General features: G+C 38.3%; 1 protein-coding gene across 1 annotated transcript in view; it reads left to right on the top strand.

Moving 5' to 3' along the window:
• LOC122792709 (cubilin-like) overlaps positions 1 to 27220 on the top strand; it is a 3134001-nt gene that overhangs the window by 2545465 nt on the left and 561316 nt on the right. The window contains exons 57-58 of the mRNA XM_044060295.1: positions 15700 to 15717; positions 19265 to 19453. Coding sequence (XP_043916230.1) covers positions 15700 to 15717; positions 19265 to 19453 — 207 coding nt within the window. The remainder of the gene's footprint in view (positions 1 to 15699; positions 15718 to 19264; positions 19454 to 27220) is intronic.

Consider the following 27220-nt stretch of genomic DNA (forward strand, 5'->3'; position numbering starts at 1 on the left):
AGAAGAGAAACATAATGGCATTTCTGCAGTGCAGCCAAACATGTAAGGTACCACATATGAGTACCAGTCCATGCCATGACATGATCCACACAACCAGTCCCTAAGCACCTGTAGACACATACCTATTGCACAACATTATGCATATTCTTGCTGGTTAGCATGCATGGTCAGTGAGTACTGGAGCTTTATAAATAACATTTTAAAGTGACTGCAGACAAGCAGTACAACAGTATACTATGTTGCATAGCTAAACTGCATGTCTTTGGTGTGTTGTTATGCAGGATCACCCTTGCCCAATCTCTGTGTGAAACTGGCCTACTTTTGCAATGCCATAGTGTTAGGAAGTATGCCTGTCTTTCTGTCATTTTGAAAATCCTGCATGTACCAATACATTCGGTAGAAAAGACATGGCAAAATATGTCTCTGAAACCTCCTGTTAGTGCACTTACCCTTCCCATAGCTGCACTCATGTTTCCCTTTGTATGAGATATAACATTAACATCATTCGTTTTTATGATTTGTGTTATTGTCTGGGCCTTATACAGTGCGCAGTACAAATACATTGTGTGTCCAACTGGGTAGAACTGAGAATCCTTTGATAGGTCATCACTGTAGCTATACCTTCACAGCACCTCATGTATGTAATTTGCCATCGTTTACAGAGACTGACCAAAATGATATTTTGTAACTTGACAGGTAATTCCATCTTCCCATAAAAATATCTAACAGACGACATGGAATGCATTGGAGAATTACTGTATTCATTTTGAGATCTTCACTTTTTTATTTCCTTGTTTTCTTGATTACACATTTTTTATTCATTATTATTCACAGCCCACTTTAAAAATCAACTATTTTTCAGAGATAAATGATAGTTGCATTTTAAAGCAGTAATGACTCTAGTGTGTTAATCATTTTATTACTTGTGATAGTGTGTGGGGTATTTACCCCTAAACTAAAGAATAGGAAGTTGTTGAAATAAGTACCCTGTTCTACATCAGATATTCATGTTTCTAATATATATATATATATATATATATATATATATATATATATATTTTTTTTTTTTTTTTTATGTATTATATGTATGTATGCTAACATTTTAGTGTATATCACTTGTATTAGATGGTTGGTGCTTTAAATTTTTAAGGTATTTGGTTGTGATGTGTGATTGGTTAATTTGAACATGATTTTGTGATGTGTGAGTATTAAAGGGGGTGATGGGAGAGTGAATGTGATGGTCTGATGAAGCAAACAGTTGATTTGTGAAAACACTCACCTGTTTTACCGGTATTTATCTATTTGGGAATAAATTAAGCCCTTGGCTGAAGAAACAGTGTTGGAGAGTACTTTGCAAAAATATCCAAGTTTGGATTTCTGCCAGTATGTATTTGGTAGCTGTTGAGTACTGGAGGTTTGTGGTTCATTTAGCATTATAATTATTTAGTAATTTATTTCCCAATTTATAAGCATATGACAAAACTCCATGTATATTTTTAGCAGTTCAGTTTCGGTAGAATAGTAATAGAAACTACAGGTAGGATTCATAAATGTGGTTTACAAGTATGTAGGGCTGACAGATGGAAAATTATGCATTTAAACCTGCTCACAAAGATGACAGAAATGTGAACAATGGTTGAATGTATTACCACATACCTGGGATAACCCAGATGTGAGGTAGCTTTACAATTAAAGCCAGCGAGCAGAACAGAAAACAAACCTGAATTCACAGACATAAGGCATGTGCACAAAGGGAGGTTGCAGAAGCTGGGCAATTTATGGAGTTATGTAATGTTGGAGTGAATATTATTTTTAAAAGGAAAACATGTATCTAATGTATAATGCATGTAATTGAAAATATTAATATGGTTTGTTTTCTTTTTTGTTAATGTACGTGTGCCTACATCTTAAGTGATAATTTAATAATGGTGTTTAAAAATGGGAGGGTGCAGGAGGTATAAGAGTAAGTAAAACAGTCCTGTACAATTTTACACAAAATGCAAACATGCAAATGCAAGCCTCATTTATCAGTGATGTATCATTCAGCAGAACAAAATGAACACTATATCCAACCAGTAAAGCCCATCATTGTCCATAAAAACATAAACAGCTCAGCTAGAAGAGAAACATAATGGTATTTCTAAAGTGCAGCCAAACATGTAAGGTACCAGATATGAGTACCAGTCCATGTCATGACATGATCCACACAACCAGTCCCTATGCACCTGTAGACACATACCTATTGCACAACATTATGCATATTCTTGCTGGTTAGCATGCATGGTCAGTGAGTACTGTAGCTTTATAAATAACATTTTAAAGTGACTGCAGACAAGCTGTACAACAGTATACTATGTTGCATAGCTAAACTGCATGTCTTTGGTAAATGGTTATGCAGGATCACCCTTCCCCAATCTCTGTGTCTGAAACCTCCTGTTAGTGCACTTACCTTTCCCATAGCTGCACTCATGTTTCCCTTTGTATGAGATATAACATTAACATCATTCGTTTTTATGATTTGTGTTATTGTCTGGGCCTTATACAGTGCACAGTACAAATACATTGTGTGTCCAACTGGGTAGAACTGAGAATCCTTTGATAGGTCATCACTGTAGCTATACCTTCACAGCACCTCATGTATGTAATTTGTCATCATTTACAGAGACTGACCAAAATGATATTTTGTAACTTGACAGGTAATTCCATCTTCCCATAAAAATATCTAACAGACAACATGGAATGCATTGGAGAATTACTGTATTCATTTTGAGATCTTCACTTTTTTATTTCCTTGTTTTCTTGATTACACATTTTTTATTCATTATTATTCACAGCCCACTTTAAAAATCAACTATTTTTCAGAGATAAATGATAGCTGCATTTTAAAGCAGTAATGACTCGTGTGTTAATCATTTTATTACTTGTGATAATGTGTGGTTTATGTGTAGTATGTAAAAAAGGTTAAGTAAGAAAAATTGTGAGGAAAAACACATCCTTTTATAAAGACAGGAGCAAACAGGCACATAGAAGCAGGAAGACGAGGTGAACCTATGTAGTAGTAGAGTGTGTGTGTGTCTGTGTGTGTGTGTGTGTGTGTGTGTGTGTGTGTGTGTGTGTGTGTGTGTGTGTGTGTGTGTGTGTGTGTGTGTATCTGTATATGTGTATATAACTTTATGAATGTGTGTTTACTGGGGAGGGTGCCTGTCCCAAACGGGCTGAAAAATTCTGGACAAAACAAAAATAATTGGAGAAGCAAAATGCAACAATCACAGAACCTTTTAAATATTACTCTAATTTACTTAAAAAGTTCATAGGTTCATAGGTGTGTACTAGACTAATGGCCATGGAGCTTTTAGAAGCCTAGCCCATAGAAGTGCCCTGGCATCGTATCGCCTGACATTAGTTCCCAGTGCCTCTATTAAGTACAGCCACTAGAATGATCCCCGGGGTGAATTTTCAATTTCCCATCCACTCATCAAGATTTGTCTTGAAGAGGGCCACTGAGGTGCTCTGCTTGACATGTATGAGAAGTCTGTTCCAGAGCATGGGCAGTCTCTGGGTTATAAACCTGTCCCTCTAGCATGTTCTGTTGATTGTGGTAATGAGGCGGAGGTGTCTGGAGCATTTGGTGTGGAGGCAATGAGATTTTTTTAGATGTAGCATTTCTAACAGAGCTGGGTCAGACATGGCTTTGTAAGTCAAGCAGAGATCGCCTCTTAGTAGATGATATGAGAAGAGAATAGCTGGGGTTTTTGAGTCAGTCCATGTAGGCCATGTGTTTAAGGCCTGGGATCCTCATTGTGAGGTACATTTGTGGCCTTTCCAGCTATTGCATGTGTCTTGTGAGGTACATGCCAAATGGGGTATTATACTCGATGATTTGCCTAATGAGGGAAGAGTAGACAGGGATGATGACTTCTTTCTTCCTGGATGCAAAACCCTTGGTAAAAAGACATGCCTCATAGAAGGACTTTCTGACCACAGTGGCAATGTGGTGGTCGAAGGAGAGGTTGCTGTCAACCTGTATCCCCAGATCTCTTATAATGGCTTCGGTGTTCAGTGGGCTTCCATCAGTATGGTAATTAGTGGGAACTGAGTTTTTTCCAAAGGGGATGATGACGCATTTTTTGGCATTAAGCTTAAGGCCATGGTTTTGATGCCAGTCATTGGTCTCAGTGAGGCCTTTCTGTAGGATGTCTACATCACTTGGGGAGTTAATAATGGCTCCCAGCTTGCAGTCGTCTGCGAACTTGGTTCAGCCAGAGTCCCTCCATGTTGGCCAGGACTTTTGAGAAGTAGATGCCAAACAGGGGAGACCCAAGACCAATCCCTGTGGGACTCCACTCGTGACTGGTCGGCAGTCTGACTTGGAGTCCGCTACTTTCACACTGTGGGTTCTATCTGTGAGCCAATTTGCAACCCACCTAGAGATATAGGGTTTCATGCCTGGTGTGGTGAGTTTATCAATAATTCCTGAGTGGGGAATGGGATCAAAGGCCTTGGCCAGATCAAGGTAGGCTGTATGAACTGCCTTGCCCTCATCCACAGCTCTGGTGACTGACTCAAAGAAGTCAACCAGGTTGAGCAGGCATGATCTACCTTTCACAAAACCAAATTGAGTGGGCTCTAGAGTTTGGGGATTCCCTATATCCTTGTTAATTATGTCTATGATGATAAGCACCATAGCCTTACATATCAGACTCATCAGGCTAATGTGGCGATAATTCCCAGGGTCTGTAGTCACTCTCCCTTTATGGAGAGGGATGACTGTAGCAGTGTGCTATTCGTTAGGGACAAAGCCTGAGGTGAGGCTTTGGTTGAACAGGGCACACAGACGTGGTGCCAGTTCACTTTGTAGTTCATGTAGAACCCATCCATGGATATTGTCAGGTCCCATGGAAGCTGTATTCTTGAAATTGGACAATGCAGCTTTAACCTGTGCTGCAGTAGTGCTGGGTGCCTGGCATTGTTCCAGTATTGTGATTGGTCCTTTGGGGAGGAGAGTGGTAAAGTTGGCACTGAATCTGTTGCCAGTATATGGGCAATATTTGTTGGCTCAGTATAGGAGGTACCATTGTGCAGTAACTCAGAGCAAACTTGGATATTGCCATTGAGATTCTTGACATAACTATAGAAGGCTTTGTGGTTGTTTTTAGTGTCTGCCACAATTCTGACTTCATAGCCTTTTTCTGCAACAGTTTCTTCCTTCTATTGTAGAGTTTATTAATGGCAGGGGACCACCAGATTGGCTTATTTTTTTTGGAGGCAAGCAAATTTGGTTCTGTTGGGTATGGCTAGTTCCATGCATTTACGTACGTGTTCATACAGTGCATTGGTATGATTCGGCAGTCATGCATCTATTTTCCATTGACATGGGTGCCATGAAGTTAGCCACCTCTGTTTTTATGAGCCCAAAGCCAGGCTTGGAGAAGTTTTTCATGGTGGTTACCTGTGTGGGGGGGTATGGATGAGATGTGGATTTCCATGGTGATCAGTTTGTGGTCAGATCTAACCAGGGAGGAATTGACTATTGGAGTAGAGCAATGGTTGCCCATGTTAGTAATAACCAGGTCAAGGATGTTGCTTCCTCTAGTGGGGGTAAGAATGAGCTGTTCCAAGGCATTGGACTTGATGAATTCCAGGAAGTATTGGGCCAGTGTATTGGTGCATGAGTAGTTTTCCCATTTTATGGAGGGATAGTTGAAGTCACCTAGTATAAGAGTGTTGGGTTGGACCCTAATAGTTTCCAGGGTGCTTAGGAACTTGGAGTAAGAGTCTTGGGACATGGTTGGGGACCTATTGTAGGCTACGACCTGAATTGCCGTCTTACCAATGTTAGTTGTACCTGAAGTATCTCAGATGCTTTATGCTGGGCTACTGGTCTAGAGGTGCGCATATCCTTTATGAATATGGAGACACCACTGCCTTTTGAGCTTTGATCCATGTTCTGGGGCCAAATGGTGTAGAATGAGTTATAACCTGGTAGCACAGGGGTGCTTTCTGCTGCTTTAAACCAGGTCTCTGTTACAGCACAAATGGAGGAGTGCTTCGAGCAAGTGCATCTTGATATTTAGACTTCTAGCATTGAGCAACATAACCCTCACTCAAATTGCATTTATTTAGAGCTATTATGGTGGTAATTTGGTCTTTGGAACATCGCCTAAAACAAGTACTACAGGGGTGGAAGAGCCTTAGCCAGTATCCAGAATCCCAGGGGTGACAGATACAGGCCAGCTCTGGCAAAGCATCTGGGTTTGTCAATCATGTCATCCCAAGCAGACAGATACTGGATCCCCTTAGAATGACACCAGAAACTTAGCCAATTGTTAAAGTCAATCATTTTCTGCTTGTACTGTGGTATCATTCTGGGTGATGGTAGGATGCTGCTCAGGGCTAGGGTCATACCTGCCTTAGCCACATAATCTGGCAGCTCCTCCATGTCTATTTTCATGTAGTCCAAGGACGTGTGTCACAGGTCATTCACACCCACATGGACAGAGACAGAGTCATACTTGTACTTGTTATGGAGTGACCTGAGTGTGTGTGTTATGTGTTGGATTCTGGAACCTGATAAGACAGCTGACTGTTACCAGGTCAACCTAGTGAGTGAGACATCAGTGTGCCTCACTATTGAGTCACATATGATGAGTGTATTGGGCAAGCTGTTTTGCCTTAGGGGCTTAGGGTTGAGGGGCACACTGTGTAGGTGAGCTATGTGTCTTGTGGTTTGTGCTGTGTTGTGGTGGTTGAGTGCATTTCTGTCTTGGAGGTCTCTGCTGTTTGGATAGATTTCTTTTGAGACACTCCACGAAGTTGGGTGTGTGGTTTGTGTTTTTATATGAGAGCTTTGATGGTGGGTGTTCTGGAGGACTATGTGTTGCATGTGGTGTGGTGCAGGTGTTGACCTTCTCCTCTTGGCCATCTATTCCGGTCTTGGCTTGAGAGTACATGGCTTCCAATTTGTCTATATATGTGCATCTCTCACAAGTCTGAGTGTTGGGAGGTAAGAGGAGAAAGTTGTTTGTGAACATGAGGCAGTTGCTACACTGTCTCAGAATGCCAAGTTCACCAGGTTAATAGGAGAAGGCACAGGGAACTGACCTTTAGACATGCCAGGAGGGATGGTCATCATTACTAAGTACTGGAGCTATTTCCTTATATAGTCCTTTTACAGGAAAAAATGTCACTCAAGGTGTCTGAGTCTGTGCAGAGCACTTCCAAGCACTTGAGGGGAAACTAATACATAGACCATTAAAATATAAGGGTGAAGTATTTAGACATATATTCTGAAGTTAGAAAGACATCAATCAGTCCTTATTGAAAAATAAAGAATTAGCTTGTCAAAAGTGATGACAAGAGGAGAGTCACATGAATGGCTGCTGCCTGGCTACTACTAATGCTGGTCTCACCACAGCTTTACTCTGTTGGGATACAATACTCTTTTACTTCTTCTCTCACCAGAAGCAAAATGTTAGCACCAATCCCAAGAAGAGAAGCAGGCCACGGCCTGTTTGGTGATTCACAGTGTTGTCCCAGATGATGTAAGTGTCTTCAGGTGTGTAGCCTTTTTCTGGTAGATGTCACGGATAGCAGCCAGACCAATCAGGTACGTTAAGCACAGACACTCACTCTCCAATCAGAAAGAGTTAGGAATCAATGCACTCTGCTCCTACTTTCACCAGGATCAGAATATAAGCACAGATTCCAAGCTGTCACCTATAAAGCAGTTATTAAACTTCCTGGTGATCAGCAGTCTCCAGGAAATAATGTAGCCACACTCATTCTCTCACCAGGAGAAAACATAAGCACTAATCCCAAGATGACTACTGAGAGGCAGAATGTGGGCTCTACAATAACTGGTGGTCTTGCAATAGATGCTTAAAGGTAAGATGAAAAAAATGGTTTATCCTGCATACTGCTGTGTGTACTAGAGGATTTAGATGTGAAAGTAGGTAACTTAAGTTTTACCTGTCTAAAAAGTTAAGTTTTAGTGGAGAGTCACTATGTTTAAAACAGCAAGATAGATTGAAAGGGGGTGGTCACTTTTGTATTCTGGTACTATGGAATACAGTAGGATGGCCAATAAATGTAAATAGTTGAAGGGGAGTGATTTCACAAAAATGATAATTTTGTGCTTACTCACACCAGCCAGTAAGAGCAGAGAGGAAATGAGATGTATGGTCAAATTAACATAAGGGGCAGGCAATTAGAAAGACAGTGGTGTTTATGAACACAGCAATAACTGAATGGGAGGGTGGGAAAATTTCTGCCTGACTCACAAGAAACAGAGCTGTGGTGTCTTTTCAAGTTTTAATATGCAGGTAAAAGCAGAATACAAGTAAAACAGTGTAAAGAAAACAAATCACAATATACAAAATAGAAAAAGGCAATAAAGTAAAACAAAATACAACGAATAAAAAGCAAACGGACCTTTTCCTCACAGCAAACTGTAGCAGAGCCTGGGTGAGCCTTTCCAGTAAAAGGACAACAGGTTTTTCATGAGCATCATTTTCTGAACAATAAGAAGTATGAGACTCCAACATTTGGCATTACTGACTGCTGACTGTAATACTCAGTGATTTACCAAAAGATCTAAAGTTATATGAGGAACACAACAAATATGTAAGGCAACAGCAGGGATATTCTGCAAATTTGTGCATAGTTGAAATATGATGCCTATGCCATCTTAATGCATGGGCCATCAAAGGGCACTATCACTGCTAATTTATGTGTATTTAAATTGGAATGTTGGGATTGTTTTGCTGAATTCTGAAGAAGTCAAAAGATGAAATCATTAAATACAGGACTGTTTATTTTTTACATATCTTGAGTCTTCTTGTTTTTTTGGTCATTGTATAATTTTTGTGCTAGTAAGACATTCTGAATGGCTGCCAAGACTCCTTCTGTTTCCAGATGTATAAGTTAAAAACACATTCACTGAAGCCCATTCAGTGCATCAGTCAGCCTGTGGAGAGATTAACAAATACCATCAGCAAAAAGTGGCCAATAATTAAATACTAGATAAAAAGATAAGAGAGAGAAACCGCTCATGCACATAAAACCTGGGTATGTTGAGTCATATAGGGCTATTGTTATCTGCAGAGGAAGAGTTTTGTTTTTATTATTTCCAATCAAATTAAACCCACAGAATAAGGAATAAAGGGTCATTTTTAAATGGCTAATGTTACATATAGGGCCAGATTCCAAATGAGCTGTTCTTAGTGTAAGTGACTTATTCTGGTATAAAATTGCCCCAATTCCAAAATACGTGCTCTTGCTGTGACTTTCTTTAGGGTAAGACCTGTTTATAAACATGCTTACACTGGTGGCCAGACTCCAAAAGATCTGCACTCAGAGTAAGTGCCTTACTGCAGTATATTGCACCGGAGCAAATTACACTGAGAGCACGTCTTTTGGAAATGGGACCACAGAATACATTTTAAAGCAAAATAATTGAAAAGAGAGAAATCTCCCCACTCATATTCTCAAGCCAAATACCAAACAGACAGTCTGCTGAGTTGAATTCATCCATTTGTGTGAATTCCTGAGAAAAAATGCTTTTATCGACCAATTTATCACTATCTTCATAAAACATTGTTCTCACACAGGGATCTATCTGTTGAGTGGTTCTTATATTACTCGAGGGATTCTAAATCCCCAAAAGCATGAAACAGGTGGTCCTTGTTCCTATATGTAGCCTTCCAATAACAAACAAATTGGTCATACAATAGAATTTGATGTGGTATGGTAACATCTATGCTGTTCTACAGAGACATGGCATTTATTTGTGATACGCATTAGCTGCTTAAGCCAATTATTTGGTGTGTGGTTTAACAGAAATGTTTTCTAAGAATTCCACCATTGGATCAGTACTTTATAATCATCACCATCATCACAAAACTGCTTGTTCTGCTGGCTTTTGCTTTGGTAGCAAGCTGAGCAAGGCAAGCTAAACTTCATCATCCCCAGTAGCAATCTCATCCCATGGGATCCCCAACAGAAGGGGTAACTCTGGCAAGTTATGATCAGTTGTGCATTACTGGACCACACATTTGTCATTGATATAATTTAGCTGACTTTTACAGACCTTGTTTCCCCTTTCCCCCTTATTATTCAATCAGAACCCCCTTATTAGGATTTGGACTTATCCCCCTAAATATGGGTGGCATACCTCTCAACTGCACAGATTTTCCCAGAATGTCCAGATTTTTGCCTCATATTTTTGGTGTGTTCCTCGTAAAATCTGTACTTTTCTGGCAAATAGCTGAGACTTGAAGTCATTAAAGACAGACATTTCAGTATAAGACTCCACATCCTTCAGAAAATGCATGCTAATGGCAAAACCTATTATTCTATTGACTTCCTAAGTTTGTAAGAGCACTATGTAAAATCTATCCCTATCCCCCCCCCCCCCCATTTTAGGCTTTGTCCATATTTTTAGCTCTAAGAGGTTGAGAGGTATAATGGGTTGGGGGTATCCACTGTGAGACAGAATTACCAAGAAAATATCCAATGGTTTAAATTTTTCAGAGGTTTTGCCATTATTATGTGTCTGGTGGCTAAGTCCACTAATACGTTGATATGTTTAATTCAGAAACTGTTACTCAGGAGACAGGAATGCAAGCCAAAAAGCATGAGATTTTGACTACTAATACAAGGCTAAGAGAATAATTGTTATCAAAATATCTTTTTACTACCCAATCTCCATTTAGCAAAATGGAATTGCCCTCACAGATTGCTATTTAAGGCATAACAGAAAGGCATACTGCCTATAATTTCAACAGTGTGACTACACGGAATAGCAATATTCATATGTCATGTCCAGCTAGGCAAAGGCAATTTAACTCTTACAGTTTTTAAAATGCTTATGGTTGGGTGACTGAACTAAGTATAACATAAACTGCATAACTTAACTCTGGTTATCATACTCCCTGGAAAAGATTGGGAATTGTGTTGATTCTCAGTTGAACACCCCCCCCCCCCCACCAACCTTTTAGCCTTAGTAAAGCCTTCACAATATGGCCTTTCTAATGTATATAACAAAGAAAGTTAAATCTGCAAAGATTCTTTGACAAGTACATCCTCATATGAAATTGTGTTCAACTTAATAATGGAGATATGTCCCTCAGATAAGTATAAAGATGAGCTTTCTGACCAAGAATGCATGGGCCTTAAGTAATGATTGGTATTCATTAAAATTGTGCAGTGTCATTAACAGACAGAGACACTCCAGCTCAGTTACTGTTTTAGAAAATTCAGTCACACATTCACTTGAGTATTGACAGTGCATCCCTCTCTGCTAGGCAGTAAATATCTAGGTCCTGCAATGGAACTTTGATTCATACTCCCAGAGGTTGTAAACAACTCCCAGAGGTGGTGCTGTGGTTACAAATCAGCTACAGAGTACATTTCTACCGCTACCTTTTCAACATGTCCCTATTAACAATACCTTGAAGCAGTTTCTTAAAAAACACTTCTATCCAAACTCGGTCAGTAACTGTGATGGGCCTTGTTTACTCCACCTCACCGCAGCATCGTTATACTTTCCCAATCAATACTGGCTATATTAACAAATGGGAAATGAGGCATTATAGTTTCTGTTTTACTACTCAGTCTTGCTTCTCTTCTGTTAGCATGAGTTTTTTTATTGTTCTTACCTTTCTCTGTTGCTTTTCTCAAGCTCATACTTTTTATTTATGCTCTGATCCCTTTCCTTATATTTTAAAGTTCTTTCCCGTTATCCTTAAGATTTCTGTTTTCCTCACAGCAGTGCTTAAATCTTGTCTGTAGTTTGCCCTTCTTTCAGCCAGTAATTATATACCAGGTGATCCTTATTAGTTGTATAAATTATTTATATTTATTTTTTACAATAATTAGCGTAAAATGGTTGCCAACCTTCTACAGTATTCATTTATGATATACTGAATGTGTTTTTATCATTTAGAATGTATAGAAATGTATTTTTATAGTTAACTAATATTTTTGTATTTGATAAACATATTACCTGGGATTTGAAAGAGCTAGTGGGAGTGGTAGGCCCTAACACAAGCAGCCAAGCACTTGCATCTTTTCTGACTCAGAGATTGGTCCACCTCAGTGATTCTACACGGTAATTAGAATCACTGCGGTAGGCCATCTCCATTGCCATGGAGGCATTCCATGGGAGTTGCTGATGCTAATTAGCCTTGTGCTGTCCCTCAGAAATGCTTGCTTAAATTAGCATATCTGTCTGTATTCTCCCATTATTGCCAGTGGGAGAGACTGTGTTGCTGATAAGGATTGGGAAGTTAAGCATGAGAAATAGTGATGCGTGGTCTGTAAGTGTCTGCACGTCTGCAGGAGTTTGTGTTTGTGTGTGTGTGTGTGTGTGTGTGTGTGTGTGTGTGTGTGTGTGTGTGTGTGTGTGTGTGTGTGTATGCATGTGTGACTTTGCTTGTCTGCAGCAGTATGAATGGTGTCTGATGGCTTTTTGTGAGTGTGTGTTTGACTAGCTGGTTGCATTAAAGGGGCTAGTTATGGGATCGGCATTGTAGGGGTGTGTGTGTATGTGAGTGGGTGAGTGTATCTGTGAGTGCTTTTGAATGAGGGGGTAGTCATGTTGATTGAATGTCAGTGTGTATGTGGGGATAGCTGTGTGTGTGTGTGTGTGTGTGTGTGTGTGTGTGTGTGTGTGTGTGTGTGTGTGTGTGTGTGTGAGTGGGTGAGGGAAGGGGGGGTGTGGGGTTCCAGTACCAACATTATGCATGGGCTGCCATTGGTAATTACTGCCAAAAAGTGCTGTTTAGCTCTGGTGGTAATTACACACACATTTCAATGACACGCAAATTACCTGATAATGAGGTCTTCCTTACTGATACTAAACTTGTGTCTGAATCATAGTTTATGCAATTGACTAAACTGCAATGTTTGGCTGCTTCTGTTTATACTCACATAATGGATTCTTTTTGAATCCTAGGGATTGTATCTTTTAGTAAAACTGTCTTTCAGCTTTTCCCAGTTAGGGGTCACCACAACAAAACTCTGGTCTGCTAATGATTGCCAGCCCAGCACCCAACCTTCAAGAAAGGTACACCCGCACCTACCTGCATGTCTTTAAATTCATTTGACTGCAGGGAGGACATGCAGACTCCACGCAGAAGGTGCTCCAACCTAGAATTGAACCAGTGACTCTCTTACTATGAGATGACAACACTAACCGCTGCACCACCTCAGCCTCACTAAGGGATTGTTTCTTTTAGTTCAGTTTTATATTATTCATCCTATTGCTCGTGTGTATTGTTTTACTTTGGGAGCTGATCTTTGTAGTTTCTCACTGTAAATAGGCTTAATTTATGTTTTTTATAGCTAATTTCTGATGGTGGTGCAAAATACAAACCTCTTCAACTACTATCTTGAATAAATCATGATTCATCAATCTTTTGATGAATATATATTTTATTACAAACAAAATGGCAGGTCAGCATAAATGATGTTAACACTTCAGCTTCTCACACCCAACTGCTTACAGCTTAATACCTGCAGTTTTAATTATGGTACAGACTGGCTTATAAAACGACAATGTTATCACAATATCGTATTAAAAAGCCAATGCAATTGTGTACATAAACACAATATATACACGCATTATGTAAATCTTAGTTTACTCTCCTGATATCTACACATAAATCAACACACAGGTACAGCCTTACATTATGTTTCTAATATTCTAGACTGAACTTTAAAAGAATAAAAGGCAGAAACACATGAAATGTTGCAAAATATAGCTACAGTTACTTAAATATCCCAACAACTGCATGTATAATTAGTAATGTTAGAGTACATGAATAAATTAGCCACTCCTAGTCATATGGATTATTTGATCTGTGCCTGGAACTACTCAAACAACAGGAAAACATTGAGGCACATTGTTAAAGTATGCTTCAGATCTTTTATAATCACTAAGGAAAACAGAATTAGTGAATTCACGAGTGCTAGGTTGTGAAGACTGAGCAGGACTTGGACTGTCATCAACAGTTGAAATTGAATGCCTACTGTTGTCTCAAATACTTAGATGAGGTAGTTTATTTATTGGTGTTGGAGTTTATTTGCCAGACATTAATCTGGCAATTTTCATCTTAGTTTGATTTGACTGATTAATTGAAGCACTATATTCAGGTTGATAGTCCTCAGAAATTTCTCAAAAGTTTCCTGTGTTACATCAAACCATGGTGCTCTCATTACTTTGCAATATGTAAGAATGTGGGTTATATGGAATTTTCCCTGATGCACCTGTTGTGTTCCACTTTCTTTCCACCTCTAACTTTAAGTGGGCAGCTTGACCAAGGAGTAGGACAGATAGTTGTTGTGCAGAATGATGACAGTCATAAAACTTTTTGGGTAGTTGTAGTTGATATATGCACTAATGTAATATCAAATGAGTAGTAGTTAGCAGTAACAAGGTACATTTTGCCATCAGATTCATACTAATCTGTAGTTATCTTTTGCCAAGTACGCTTTGTCAGTGGCATTGATAGAAGTCCATGTCTTTGTGATGGTTTATATGCAATACAGTATTGACTATTTATCACTAAGATGACAATGTCTTGGTTAACGTCTGTCCACTACAGAGACATTTCATCTGTTTCTGTATATTGTGTGAGTCCTTGATAACCTTCATATATTTGACATTGCATTTCTGTTTGTTGATTTAGGCATGCTACAGCTCTGTCTTGATATAGCAGTAAATCATCATGTTCTAATAACTGTGCTCAGACAGTAAAGTATTTGTATGTAATTCATCACACACACACAAACACATACACACTCTGGTCAGAGCTTGTAACACAGGGTCTCGTTGAGTAACTTATTTAAACTTTTACAGTCCCTGATGTCATTATGACTTGTGCTTAGGATGCTACATAATTTTCCATTTCTGACAACAGTTGCTCGTATATAAGATTTGAGGACAACATATCATCAACAGCATATTGTTTTTCAGGCACATGTATGGCTTTAACTTTAAACTTTCTGAGTCTCTTTATTGGTCTCTAGCACCTCAGTGGCACCCTGTGAAGATCATACAAACTGACTGATACAACTATTGGTTTATGATAAGAGTGGAGCTGAAAAATCTCAAGCCATAGTATGTATATGGAGAGTGCTTCACATCCCACAGACTTACAAGGCATTCTTTTTCCATCTGTGGATATTGATGTTTTGCAGCTGTTAACATTTGGGGCAAAAGGCTATAGGACTGAGTCATTGCACTGGGGCATTACAGCACATAGGTCATAGCAACTAGCATCTGAACTCATTGTTGTTGGATTAATACCATTGTAATATGCAGCACTGGAGAAGGCCCCTATTTACTAATGTGTGCTACCCCTAACCCTGTCCTAACCCCAACTCTACACCTTACCTTAGGAAAATCCCTTTCCCTAGTACTACTATTATTCAGACAGAGTGTGTCTGAAGTTAGTGATCGGGTTTTGGTTAACCATTTAAAAAAGGAAACTGTTTTCATTTTGTGGTAAGTTGCTTTTTGATCTTTTTTTTTCATTATGTGTATTTTTGTTTCCCTGGTACTACCACTATTCAGACAAAGTGTGTCTAAGTTAGTGTTAGAGTTTTGGTTAACCAATTTAAAAAGGAAATTGTGTTCATTTTGTGATAAGTTGCTTTTCTATCTATTTTTTTTTTTCATTAAATATATATTTGAAGCACCAGCATTAGTCTCTTGTGTTTCGATGTTTGTTCACTTCAGTAGTTCAGCATAGACTTTATATGTATGTAAGTATGTGTGTGTGTGTGTGTGTGTGTGTGTGTGTGTGTGTGTGTGTGTGTGTGTGTGTGTGTATATATATATATATATATATATATATACACACACACACATATATATATATATATATATATATATATATATATATATACATATTTATACACACATATATATATATATATATATATATATATATATATGGATCCCTATCAGTTTACTGAATGTACATAACACCAACTGAGACAACAACATTGAAATCTCACATCAATGAAACTTAACAGTACCGAAATGCATAGTACCAAAAAAACAGCTATGGATGTTACATTCCAATCCTGACATCCTCCACACTCTTGTGAATACAAACAGAACATTACCATCATGTTTTTATGAAAAGGAAAATCATCTCAAAAGTCCTCAGTGTATACCACATAACCTCCCTTAAATTATACTGAACTTTAAAGGGACAGACGTCTGTTTACACTAAATCTTCCATTTCCACATATACAAAATGGCCGTAATAGCGTTAAGAACTTCCATTACATCATCTATGCATTTATAACACATAATTTAAAAACAAAAATCTACCTTTTTCAATGTTTTTGGAAGGCGACAAGCACCACTGAGCTCCCACACCCCCTGAAAATTATATATACCAACTCTGAGGCTGCACTACTGTGGAGAAAAAAGGTAAATTTCCCAATCCTCACTGTACGGCAATCTCCATTCAGAGGTTCAGAGTGGTATGTGGCATCCATAGCTGTTTTTTTTGATGTTATGCATTTCAGCATTCAGATGGTGTGGGCATAGTGAATCAGGAAGTGCAGTGAATTAGCAAGGAGGAAGTAAGGACATCTATGAAGAGGATGAAGAATGGAAAAGCTGTTGGTCCAGATGAAATATCTGTGAAAGCATGGAGGTGTTTAGGAGAGATGGCAGTGGAGTTTTTAACTGGACTGCTTAACAGAATCGTGGAAAGTGAGAGAATGCCTGAGGAGTGGAGAAGAAGTATATTGGTACCGATTTTTAAGAATAAGGGTGATGCACAAAACTGTAGTAACTATAGAGAGATAAAATTGATCAGCCATAGCATGACGTTATGAGAAAGAGTACTGGAAGCTAAGTTAAGAAGGGGGGGGGGGTGATGATTAATGAGCAGCAGTACAGTTTCATGCCAGGAAAGAGCACTACAGATGTAATGTTTGCTCTGAGGATGTTGGTGGAGAAGTTTAGAGAAGGTCAGAAGGAGTTGCATCATGTCTTTTTGTAATTAGAGAAAGCATATGACAGAGTGCCTAGAGAGGAGTTGTGGTATTATATGAGGAAGTCGGAAGTGGCAGAGAAGTATGTAAGACTGGCACAGGATATGTACGAGGGCAGTGTGACATTGGTAAGGTCTGCAGTAGGAGTGATGGATGCATTCAAGGTGGAGGTGGGATTACATCAAGGATCAGCTCTGTGTCCTTTCCTATATGCAATGGTGATGGACAGGTTGATAGATGAGATCAGACAGGAGTCCCCGTGGACTATGATATTTGCAGATGACATTGAGATCTGTAGTGAGAGTAGGGAACAGGTAGAGGAGGCCCTGGAGAGGTGGAGATATACTCTAGAGAGAAGAGGAATGAAGGTCAGAAGGACTAAGACAGAATATATGTGTGTGAATGAAATGGAGGGCAGAGGAATGATAAGGATGCAGGGAGTAGAGTTGGTGAAGGTGGATGAGTTTAAATACTTGGGATCAACAGTTCCGAGTAATGGTGAGTGTGTAAGAGAAGTGAAAAAGGGAGTGCAGGCAGGGCGGAGAAGGTGGAGAAAAGTGTCAGAAGTGGTTTTGACAGACAGGTACTGATAAGAGTGAACGAGAACTTCTACAAGATGGTAGTGAGACCAGCTATGTTATATGGGTTGGAGACGGCGGCACTGAAGAAAAGACAGGAGTCAGAGTTGGATGTGGTAGAGTTAAAGGTGTTAAGATTTGCAATGGGTGTGATGAGGATGGACAGGATTAGAGTATGTTAGAGGGTCAGATCAGGCTGGACAATTTGGAGATAAAGCCAGAGAGAGAGAAGTTTGCGTTGGTTTGGACATTTGCTGGGGAAGGATTCTGGGTATATTGGGAGAAAGATACTAAGCATGCAGCTACCAGGTAAGAGAAAAAGAGGAAGGTCTAACATTAGGTTTATGCATGTGCTGAGAGAGTATGTGCACGTGGTTGGTGTGACAAAGCAAGATGCAAAGGACAGGAAGAAATGGAAACAAATGATCTGCTATGACAACCCATAATGGGAGCAGCCAAAAGAAAAAAAGAAGAAACTTTTGTTCATCTGCAATTTCGATGATGTTGTGTCAGAGTTTTTATTTTTGATGTTATGTATATTCAGTAAACTGACAGAGACCTATATATATATATATATATATATATATATATATATATATATATATATATATATGTATAGGTCCCCTTCAGATCATCAAACTTTCAAAAGCTCGACTTTCATATGGCCGAGATCATATGATCGAACCGAAAGTTTGAACAGTCTGAATGGAGATCTCCATAGAGAGCGGAACGGGAAATTTCCCTTTTCCACAATGTAGTGCAATCTCGAAGTTGGAATATTTAAATAGCAGGGGGTGTGAGGGGTGTTGCATTTTTTTTTACATGTTCGAACATTTAAATGTTCGATCATATGGTCTCAGCCATATGAAAGTCGAACATTTGAATTTTTGATCATGTAAAGTGAGACTCATATACACACACACACACACACACACATACATATATATATATATATATATATATATATATATATATATATATATAAATACAGATACAGGTGTAGTCGTACATTCACACCATTACCCTTGGCCTGAGTTGTGGCTGAAAATAGTCCAAGACACTAGTTCACTTATTCAGTTAAAGTAACTAAATTGAACTAAGGCTGGCTGCAATATAGCTAAGTAATGAAAGATCCTTGCCAAGCACATCCTAGTTTATTAAATAATTGACTGATTTTATTTTTAGGTGAAATTTAAAAGGTTTAAGTTGAAATTCTGGAAATCTGTTTAGTGTATCCCATTTAAAATGAAAGTTAACAAAAGGCAGCTGAGTTACTGATCAAAGATTGCACGCCATTCAAGCTGCCCCAGTTTAAGAAAATTATTAGTTTGTTGTTTCATCAGCAATATAACTATAGTTCAAAATTGTATGAATTTGCTAAGTTATTATACAAGTTCATACAATTAGTAATACATAAATTACTTGATTTAGAATTATGTGCTGTAGATCAAGCCATACATCCATCCACAACCCCTTTTTCAAATTTTTGCACATGAGTTCTCAGTATCACTTCAACAAAATGATTACTATTTTATTTAAACTTTAGTTTTTGAGAAAAAAAAGTTGTACTTTCCATTGTAAAAGCACATTCTGCTTTCAGTATTGTAATCTATTAAAATGGTTACTGATTTAAGCTGCACAGCATTAACATATTTCTTTGTTTTCAGCTCATTCTACATGTGCATATGACGGCTTGAAAATCTACTCAGGAACAGCAATTTCTGGAAATCCTGTTGCCACACTTTGTGGTAGACAGCTTCCTGGACCTGTGAGTACTTATGGATCCATGCTGCTCCATTTCTATACTGATTCCATAGTGGCATTCAGTGGCTATATGGCACAATACACATTAAGTGGTAAGTAACATCTTAACTTCACACCACTAAGGTATTGAAAAGGAAGATCACATTTTAACATACTTTTTTTTAAAAAGTATAGGCTGTTGTTATTATTTGATTACAAGAAACATGACCTACTAATTTTCTTTTAATGCAAGGTAAGTTTTCTTAAGTGACAATTTTATACAATACGTTTATAAAGATAAGAAATCTGATATTTGCTTTTGGTTTAATAACACATTTTTCTTTACCTCTTGCCTTGCAAGATGATCTCCATTGCCTCTTCATTTGGAACTTTAACATAATTACTTTGTTACATGCATTATTTCATGAGGATCCACAACTGCTTTTGCACCTCAGTTTTCTACTGAAGATGAAACATGGCCAACGAGAATACTTCCATTAATTAAACAAAAAGAAATCTGAATAATGGTTATTCAAATCAATAACATATCATATAGTAACAAAATCATACTGAACAATGATCTCTTTACTATTTATGAAACACACACACACACACATATATATATATATATATATATATATATATATATATATGGTTCCCATTCAGAAGCCTGAAACATCATAAGCCTGAAAATCAAAATCCTGAAACCAAAAGCCTGAAAATTCAGAATCCTGAAAACTCAAAATCCTGAAAGCCCAAAATCCTGAAAGACCAAAATCCTGAAACTCAAAATCCTGAAAACACAAAATAGACATACTGATGTCATTGTGGCTTTGCTATTGTTAGCCCTGTGGTGTTAGGTCATGCGTTGGGGTCAGGTAAGTGTGCGGTTGGTTTTATTTTAGGGTTAGGCGGTTTAAGTGAGTTAGGGTTAGGGCAGGTTAGGCATGTATGCAATAGTGACAAATATTGGGGTTAGGGGCGGTTTAAGTGAGTTAGGGTTAGGGCACGGGTCAGGTGAGTGTGCGATAGTGACGGACCTTAGGGTTAGGGTTAGGGTCAGGGTCAGTTGGTAGATATTAGTGTCTTTATAGTGACATATTAGCATTATTTGTGTTTTCAGGATTTTGAGTTTCAGGATTTTGGTCTTTCAGGATTTTGGGCTTTCAGGATTTTGAGTTTTCAGGATTCTGAATTTTCAGGCTTTTGGTTTCAGGATTTTGATTTTCAGGCTTATGATGTTTCAGGCTTCTGAATGGGAACCATATACATATATATATATATATGGGTCTACCTGACAACACCGACACATCACAACACCAACAACGAAATCACCGACACCACATAACTGACAGTTCACAAACACGAAACTTCACATGCCCGACAACGAAATCACCGACACCACATAACCGACAGTTCACAAACACGAAACCTCACATGCCCAACACACCATAATAACGACAATCAACAAACAAAACAAATCCCCTGTCCAAAAAGCACACACACAACACAAGCACACCAAAATCCTTACAAACCCACACTAAACCTCACATACATAACTATCTACAACCTTAACCCAAACCCTAACCCTAAGGTCCGTCACTATTGCACATTCACCTAACCCACGCCCTAACCCTAACTCACTTAACCCGCCCCTAACCCCAAGACTATCACTACCGCACACTTACCTAACCCGCGCCCTAACCCTAACTCACTTAACCCACCCCTATCCCTACAGACCGTCAATATTGCACACTTACCTTACTCGCACCCTAATGTCCGTCACTACCGCATACTTACACAGCCTTTTCCCTTGTCGGTGTTCTCAGTGTCGGTGTTTTTATCCGTCGGTCTTCTCAGTTGTCAATCTTCTGGCATCGGTGTTCTCAGTGTCGGTGTTCTAAGCTATCGACGTTGTCAGGTAGACCCATATATATATATATATATATATATATATATATATATATAATAGGTGTGGCATGTGGCAGTTATACTTTGGTAGCTTAAGAGTACTGAATACAATAAAATGAAACTAATGTGACAGCCATCATATGAATAATAACAAGTGACATATGAGGTATAAAAAAGTGTTAGATATGCAGTTGAATTCATTACATCTGAGTGGCACAGATGTGTATTTGACATTTGTTCCTTTTGACATTTTACAATGACATTTCTCAGAATGATAGTCATGCACTGGGAAAGACATAGGAGTGATGAAATAAGACGGGAAAGAAGAGGGAAAAAAACAGTAACTGGGAAGCAACCAGTCGCAACTTGCACATCACTCTACATGTTGGCACCCTTACCTTTCCTTGCTCATATCTTTAGAACTGCTTATTATATTAATATGCATCACTTTTTCATTTTTTTTATCTAACTGTATATTATTAAACAAATTATGACAGAGGACCATCTACTGGGCAGCCCACTTACTTTGTGCCATTTGTGTTGGTATTAAATACATTTGAATAAAAGTAAATTATAATTTTCATTACTTGCAATAAAAATCATTTGTGTGTGAAGTTATTGTTTTAAAACTCAACTGAATAGATGCAACAGTCAGAATGAATGTCCTTTGTCCATGTGACTAAAAGAAAATAAAGTACAGTTGTGTGAGTATACTTGACATCAGCTGTAAATATTTAAAAAACAGGAACATCGTTGCAGGTGCTCATAATTTTGATGGCATGATGTAGAAGGCAGACATCAGTCATTCAGCCGGATATTTTTATAATAAGGTCATCCCAGTGCTTGGATGGCTACAGTCTCATGCCATGGCCATTTGAGAGAGGCCAGCTATAAAGAGGAAACAGCAATGCACAAAGCAATGTTCTGTTTTGCTTTTCAAGAGTGACATACTTAATTATACTGTCAACAGCTGATCCCAGAGATAGCTAAATGAACCTTGAAAGCTGAAACAAGAAGCAGAATGTAGCTATAGAAGCTGCACTTTTAACAAATGCAACACCCGTGAATCTTGTCCTCGGGACAAAAGCTGAAATACTCTTCCAAATGTTTGCATCTTCTAAATCTGAATCTATATTCATATGTAAGATAAGAAGACATGGTTGCTTAACAGTACCAGTCAGCATTTATTAATTATCCACTGGATCTAAGTGATATTACTTCCGTAGGTGTTCACAAAGTGAAATTGTAGTATCTGTAAGAGACTACTTTGTTTTTAAGTTAAATTGGTTCTGGGTGTTTTGTCAACTTCTGATTTCACTTGTATTAAACACTGACATTTTTATAAGGTGATTTTTGCAATATTCCTCTCTTAGGTACATAGGACAACACTATGCTAATGGCTCAAGAGCCCTTACAAGCCTAGCCAGTTATACAGACATTTTACCTAGTTTTCTATCCCTAGAAGAAAGATAACAAGGGTCAGCAAGTTGGGTTTTGACAATTTTTACAGACTGCCTCTGTCCATAACGGACATGGGCACCACCACAGGAGTGAATGTGCGATTTTCTACCCATTGGTCCAGATTACACTTGAAGGTGGTCAGGGAAGGGTTCTGCTTCATGTGAATAGGAAGCCTATTCCAGAGGAGGGGCAATGTTTGGAACACACATGTTTCTCCAGAATGATCTATTCATGTCAGAGATCAGGTTTATATCCTTGGAGTGTGTAACCCTTGTGCAGTTAAAAATTTTACTGCATAGGCAATTTAATTTACAATGACATGGTGGGTCTTGAACCCACACACTCAGCTTCATTGTACACTAGTATAGCATAACCAGCTTAGCTAATGGAACTTATCCACCAGGATACTTGTATGTCTGGCCAGCATACAAATCTTGCACTCCTTTATTATGGACTGCATTTCCTTCTTTGTGCTAGTGTAAGATAAATGTACATATAGCCAAACCTCTGAATTTTCTTCTTGATAGTTCACATATACAGACTTCTGTCCACATTGTGTTTTGGTCGGCATTAGCAGAGAGACTCAAGCAGATAAGTAGTCCACTGAGGACCCTATCTCTTGTTAATACTTTGTTTTAAAAAACTTTTTAGTGTTTGTCATGCAAAAAAAGGAAAGTGTGACTGTGGATACCAGTCTTCTTTTGTCAGGCATTTACTCCTAAAGCTATCTAGAGCTGCCTCAGTTCACTTAGGATTTACATTGAAAGCAAACATCTCCAGACTTTAGCTTACATTGCCATGGTATCATCTACTTCATTCTCTGATGTTTCTCCTCTAAATCTGTTAGAAATGAGAGTGCTGAGTGACACTGTCACATCTTTCACTAATATTTAAATACATTTTCAGTGCTGGCTATAGAATAACATCACATCTGCTCATCTGATTTTGAGGTTCCCACACTGCTCCCCAGAATAGAAGCTGAACCAGGATCTAGCATAGATGTGTCACAATACCCACCTAGGGCTTTGCTAAGGCATCTGGAGACTGTAAAACAATTCCAACCCTTTCATCCCTCTTGTAGAAACTAACCAGCCATTCTCTGGCACCTCAGGGTAGCAATTAGTTCACCACTAAAGACAATAAGAGCCCAGGCCTTTCCCAGACATTGAGTCTATGGCTGCATTCAGGCCTGTGAGATAAAATCTTTAGAGCCTAAACCAAGTCATTTAATTTCTGGCTATTTTTTTAAGGTAAGCTGAGCTAAGCTTAACCCCTTCTCTTACAGCATCCTCTGTTAACATATATACATTTCCTCAGTTACAACAGTACAGTCTGATATAAACAGGTATTTATTTTCTGTCCAGCAGGACCCATTGTTGATACATTTTTAACACAAGCAGCTTTACAAATACATTTTAACACAAACATCTGTACAAATCAGTTTGATATACAAGTGACATAAAATTCTTTGCAAAATTCCAGCTAGCTATGCTGGCATATGTTACACATGCACTGTCATACTCTCTCTGGCACTCTGACATAGCTGGCACTACCTGACATCATCACACCTAGCATTGTCCTTTCAGTGCTTAGCCTCCCTCTCTTTGTGTTGGCAGGAAAGTTCTGATAGTTTGACATGTGGAAGGTGCCAGCTATTATGTCCTCTTCAGTATATAACTCATATAGATAAGGCTACTGCAGCAGTGATTATTCGAACATCTACTGTTATGGTGTGTTTCCTTTCACAACTGTACTTTTTAGGAATATATTTTAAAACAAGTGGCCAAAGTGTTACCACATCACATATATGGTATAACTATAGACATGTTGAATGCTGTGCTTATGTGCTATGGCAATATGTTTCTATAAACACTGTCCATTTCAACGTTGTAGCATGAAAATGGCACATACATTTATTATGAATGTTCATAGGTTAGTACTAGGCTAATTGCCCTTGCGAGCCAAGCCAATTATCCCTTGTGAGACTCAAAACCTGCATCTTGTGTTTGTAAAGCAAAGACCTTAACCATTAGGCCACCCTCCCAACCTTGAAGAAAATGCAGTAATTTATTTTTTATCATTTGCTAAGGTCACTTCCTTTAAAACTTGCTGACATTGGGGAGCTATTTATTCTCTCACTTTGTTGAAATATTCTTCATTCACGATTCAGCTTCCATACTCAAAAACGGATGCGTGCCACCAGAATACAAGAGGCCAGTGGTTAGCATTCTTACATTCTTACTTGTTTATGAGGATGGGCTTTATTCCAAAACATTTGTGTGGTAGCTCTTTATGATTTCCTTCAGAATGTCCTGTTTTTGCCAAAAGTCTTGAGCTAGCAGACATCAGGCATGCTTTTGGGCTTCAAAATGTAAATGTCTTTAAAATGTTTTAGATCCCTTAAATGGTTAGAATTGGATTGACTTGTTAAACTACATAATTTACAAAATCTTGAAAGCCTGTGGAATAGGTGGTTGCAATAAAAAAGTTAATACAAATTAAATATATTTCACTTATTACATGTTTTCAGTGTAGTATGCATTCTTCCCTTTAGTAAGTGTGGCACATCAGTAACAAAACATAAAGTCGTGTACTTATGTCTGGTGATAGTCTGTAAAAATACAATAGATTCTTACTGAGCATGTTGTTCAGTGCTGTTGTACCTGACGGAATGTAAGAAAGCAATCGATCAGTAATGTCGGAGACATCAGCTTAGTTACTTGTGCACAAACGCTACTGAGTCCACAAACTTTGTTAATTCTTTATCACAGTTAGGAAGCAATAAGACTTATAATTAACTGGGCGTTACATATTATGTTTACTGATTGCATATAACATATCATGTGATCTTTCGGCTTGTTTCCTGTAAATGTGATGCATTAAAGCTTCAGACAACAGGATTCATTAGTAGTCTTTAGTTTCTATCATGTAAGCTCCCTATTGGTTATTTAACTGAGACTTCACTCACCCCAACTCACAGTTCTGTCACATTCCCAATCCTGCTACTGAACTTCACTCACCCCAGCTCACAGTTCTGTCACATTCCCAATCCTGCTACTGAAAATTGGATATCACATACTAGTGCATCCTGATTTGCCTGCCACCTTTTGTGGTGAGGACATCTTCCTTGTAGAAGAATGGGTTCATAGGCCTTTATGAATACTCCATGTTTAAGTTCATTACAGTGCTTGTGACTAAGCACGTTACAAAATTAAAAAAAAACATACAAATGGAAAAACAAATGATGGCTTGATATAAAATATTACTGAAGAAGCAATAAAATCAGAATTAACAAAGTAAAAATTATAAGGTGACATGCTTTCAGGAACTTCTTAAAGCTGCCTTGCCATGAGGACTCCATCATCTAAAAGATGGCAGACCAGTGAAAATCTGAGGAAAAACATTTGCTCAGGCTAATGAGACATTTATGATAACCTTAAAATATGTGTTCCATGAACAAGCTGTTTAAATAATGTGTGCTAAGTTGGACCAAGTTGAAAAGATATCTGAATTTTATTTTAAGGGTCATAATTAAAAAATGTTCTTTGTTTTTATATGCTCATTAAGACCAGAGGATTTGTCACCAAAGAGTATGAGTTGCAATATCACTACCTAGCCTCCAGGTTAGCGTTCAGATCTGCATCCCCTTACATCTTGGGTCACTTGCTGAATAACAAAAAAGAGAAAAAGTTTGCAAGAGTTATACTCAATACTGCTTGTACAGAGCATTGTTAGTACAATTAGCACTCATATATTCGTGGATGCACTGCAACAGCTTCCTTGGTGTTTTGCCAACATAGATACCGTCATAGCTAAGGTATCCAAAGAGATAAGCCACTACCATGGAATTACAGTTAAATCTGCTGTTGACTAGAAATGTCTTTTTATTATGTATCAGACACAGATAGTTAGAAGCACCTTTAAAACAACAATGCTTGCACAACCAGCAAGGAAATGTACCTTTTTTCTTAGTATTGCTTGAACAATTCAACAGCAAATTTAAAAATCCACCAAATCCATTTGGAGAGTGTACTAAAAGCATAGCTCACATTTTGATTCTGAGACAGATGTGTTCTTATAAGGTTAATACTTCCATCATCATGGCATCTAGAATAGGCCTTGTTCATGTCCTGTGTTCTGAGGAAAGTGTGATATACAGTGACACTCACAAGTGCCTCCTCACCTTAAGGACAGAGATGTATGCCCAGATTCATTCATACAGTATTAATTGTCAGTTAAGCGGACCCAGAAGTATATGAAACATTTGAAGTGCATGGAACGAGGTGATTTTTGATTCGATATCCAGAAAAAGACATATCAGTTAAGTGCATTTGTAGCTTGAGACCCAATATTAACAAATGTTAAGCACTCCATGCTTCACTTGTTAAGATCAGTATCAAAGTAGGTAGTTAAATCTGCCAGTACTGACCAGCAAACAACAACAGTAGAATAAAAAACAGATTTGTTTCTGCCTGCTGTCTGTGCCAGTAATATCTCCCTGACTTTGT

Source organism: Protopterus annectens, chromosome 2.part0, assembly GCF_019279795.1.
Source record: "Protopterus annectens isolate FY-2018-M chromosome 2.part0, PAN1.0, whole genome shotgun sequence".
In the NCBI taxonomy this organism is placed as follows: domain Eukaryota; kingdom Metazoa; phylum Chordata; order Ceratodontiformes; family Protopteridae; genus Protopterus; species Protopterus annectens.